General features: G+C 40.6%; 1 protein-coding gene across 1 annotated transcript in view; it reads right to left on the bottom strand.

Moving 5' to 3' along the window:
- Positions 1-1711: 1711 nt before the first annotated feature.
- LOC102880198 (olfactory receptor 56) overlaps positions 1712-3036 on the bottom strand; it is a 3700-nt gene continuing 2375 nt past the window's right edge. Inside the window, exon 2 of the mRNA XM_015597958.1 lies at positions 1712-1717. Within this exon, the coding sequence (XP_015453444.1) occupies positions 1712-1717 (6 nt within the window). The remainder of the gene's footprint in view (positions 1718-3036) is intronic.

The raw sequence follows: 3036 nt of genomic DNA on the forward strand, positions 1-3036 counted from the left end.
GAAAGGTTGTGAATAAATGCTTTGGTTAAAATGAAGGAAAATGGATTCTGAAAGAAGGAAGGTAGAAAAACCTGAAAGAGAGATCCATGCTAAAACTCTGGCAGAATCTTTAGGGGTTAAGAAAAAGCTTTCTAGAAACCGTCATCATAGAACACCCATATAAAAGGAAACAAGGGGGCCTGGGTTGGGCCTGAAGGGGAAGGGCTTCCTGCTGGGAGCAGCACAAAGCCTCTCACCTGTGGAGGAGACCCCCATGCTGGGCCAGGTCCAGGGCTAGAATGAGGGGTTTTATACTCTGCCACTCCTCAGTGCCACCTATTGTTCTCATCTCTGCTACTCCTTTTTCATAACTCCTTGGAGACTCTTCCTCTGCCACACCTTTATCCCCTGTCTCCGCCAATTAAACCTCCCAGGGATGAAAGCCTCCTGAAAACTTCTCTTTGTCTCTTAGCCACCCCAATGGATACTCTCCCAGGGGGAGGTAGAGAGGAAAACTGGGGGGGTTTCAATGGGTCGACCTAGGAAGAATTGGCTCTCCTTACATTTTAAAGGGGAATGATAATGTTGGGTTTTGTTTGTGTTGTCCACATTGGAGAGACCATTATATCAAGTGTGTATTCAAAGCCAACAGGTCATCTTCCAGAGTCTTCCAGACTGTCACCCTTCTACATCTTTCTGCTTCCTCCTTTTACCTGCTTAAATGAGAAGGCTCCCATCCAAGACACACTGACCTCAGAGCTCAATTCCACTGGAATTCAATTCAGTCCCCAAGTGTTCAAGGATTCAAAATACAACTCTGCTATAACCAAGAGTTCATCTTCCCCTGGCACTGACCCATCCTGCCCACTTTCTTGTCAGCTCCCACCCAGCTGAGTTCTCTCACACCAAGATTTTTCCAAAAATAAAGGTAGCATAGCACATACTCTTGACCTTGAAGCTAAACAGAGTTGGGTGGAAATCTTATTTAGACTTGACCTTGTGTAAGTGACCAATCTGAACCCTAGTTACTTCATTTGTAAAATTGGACTATTGATGTTTACTTCAAAATATTTGTGAAAATTAAATTAAATAGACAACCTAAAGTCGTCTGCTTATTATAGGTTCTCAGAATTATAGTTACTAGTGCCACTGCCCTTTATTATCTCTAAAGCCTGAAAGCTGAGACAAAAATACAGACTTTGCAAAAATAGTTTATAAAACTCACTAAACAAATTACTAAATCCTATAGCGTACAACAAAAACAAATGCTGAAAAGGGAGAAGAATTAGATTTTTGAGATAGCGCATTATAATGTTCGAAATGTCCTGTTTTCTACAAAAAATTAAAGGGCACGAAAAGAGGAGAGTTTAATACATTCACAGAAGAAATAAACAGAAACCGTTCTTGAGAAAGCACAGAAATTAGCCTTATCAGACAAAGACTTTAAATCAGCTAATTTAAATATTCTCAAACAGCTAAGGGTGCCATGGACAAAGAGCTAAAGGAAACTAGGAGAACAATGTACAAATAAATACAGAGTATCATCAAATATGTAGATATTACAAAAAAAACTCCCAGAAATTCTGGAGTTGAGAAGTATAATAACTGAAATTAAAAGCTCACTGAAGTGTTATAATAGCAGATTTAAGAAGGTAGAATTAAAACAAACAAACAAACAAACAAACAAACAAACAAACAAACAGTGAATATGATCATTGGTCCATTCAGATTATCAGGTCTAAAGAGAAAAAAGAAAAAAGAATGAAGAATAAATGGAGCCTATGAGATCAGTGAGACACCATCAAGCATAGCAACACAGACTTTCGGAAATTCAAGAATGAGAGGAGAGAACGGTGCAGTAGGAAAATTTAAAGAAACAGTTGTTGAGAACTGTTCATATCCGTACAGAGAAATAGAATCAAATTGTTAGAAGACAAAGACAAAGAAAGACTCTTGAAACCATGAGAGAGAAACAACTCATCATGTACATGGGCTCAGTGAGGTTAACAGCAGACTTCTTATCAGAAATCATGGAGACCAGAAGGGAATGGGCTGACCCCTGAAAGAAAAAAAGCTGTCAACTAAGTATTCTATATTTGGCAAAACTATCCTTCAAAGCGAAGAAGAAATTAAGACATTCTTAGCCAAACAAAAGCTAAGGAGGATTTCCAGTGAAGTAAGTGGAATAGGTAAATACTGTGCTCGCCTCCTTTCAAGACCACACCAAAATTACAACTAAACTAGAGAATAACCATCATTGAGAACTACTTGAAGAAGACCTGAACAGAAGTCCTACAAGTAAGGATATACAGAGGAAGCTGCGTGGAGACTGTAGGAGGGGTGAAGTCACAGAACAAGCAGGTCCTACACTCGTGAATGGCGGTTAAGAAATGGGAGGGATATCTCGGCTGTAGAGATCTTCTTCTGAGAAGTGAGGAGTCCTAGCCACAGACTGGGCTTCCTGGCCCAGGTTTCCAGTGCCAGGAAGGGAAGTCCCCATAACTTCTGGCTGTGGCAATCACTGGGGAACGTGTCCAGGTGAGACAGAGGGCTGCTGGTTCCATATATTCCTCTTAAAGGACCCAAGCACAGACTCACTCACTAATAAATAAAGTCGTAGTTGATGGCAAAGTAATAGGGAACGGGAGTGGAAGAAGAAAGTTATAAATATCAAGTATGGTGTCCTGATCAATTGGGGTGTGTGTGTGTGTGTGTGTGTGTGTGTACCTGTATGTGAGCTAATTTGTTCTTCTCTACCTTCCTTCCTTTTATGACTACACACTGAGAGCTGGTGGTGGCTAATACTGAAAGCTGACATATAACTAACATTGCCCACAAATAGATACTATGGCCGATGAAGAATACCATGCGTATGAAGCATAGTCAAGCAGTGTTATATTGTCATTGCTCTTTACAAAAGTTCAAATATGGATAAAATAATCTGGACGCTGAGCAGCCAAAAGGATGGACTGTGTCAGTTGTTAAGCTATTGCCCAGCTCCAAACCTATACTCTACACTCCAGTTTGTGATGCCAGGGTGCTTTGTCCTCAGGGTTC

This window comes from Pteropus alecto, unplaced genomic scaffold (assembly GCF_000325575.1).
Source record: "Pteropus alecto unplaced genomic scaffold, ASM32557v1 scaffold78, whole genome shotgun sequence".
Lineage (NCBI taxonomy): Eukaryota > Metazoa > Chordata > Mammalia > Chiroptera > Pteropodidae > Pteropus > Pteropus alecto.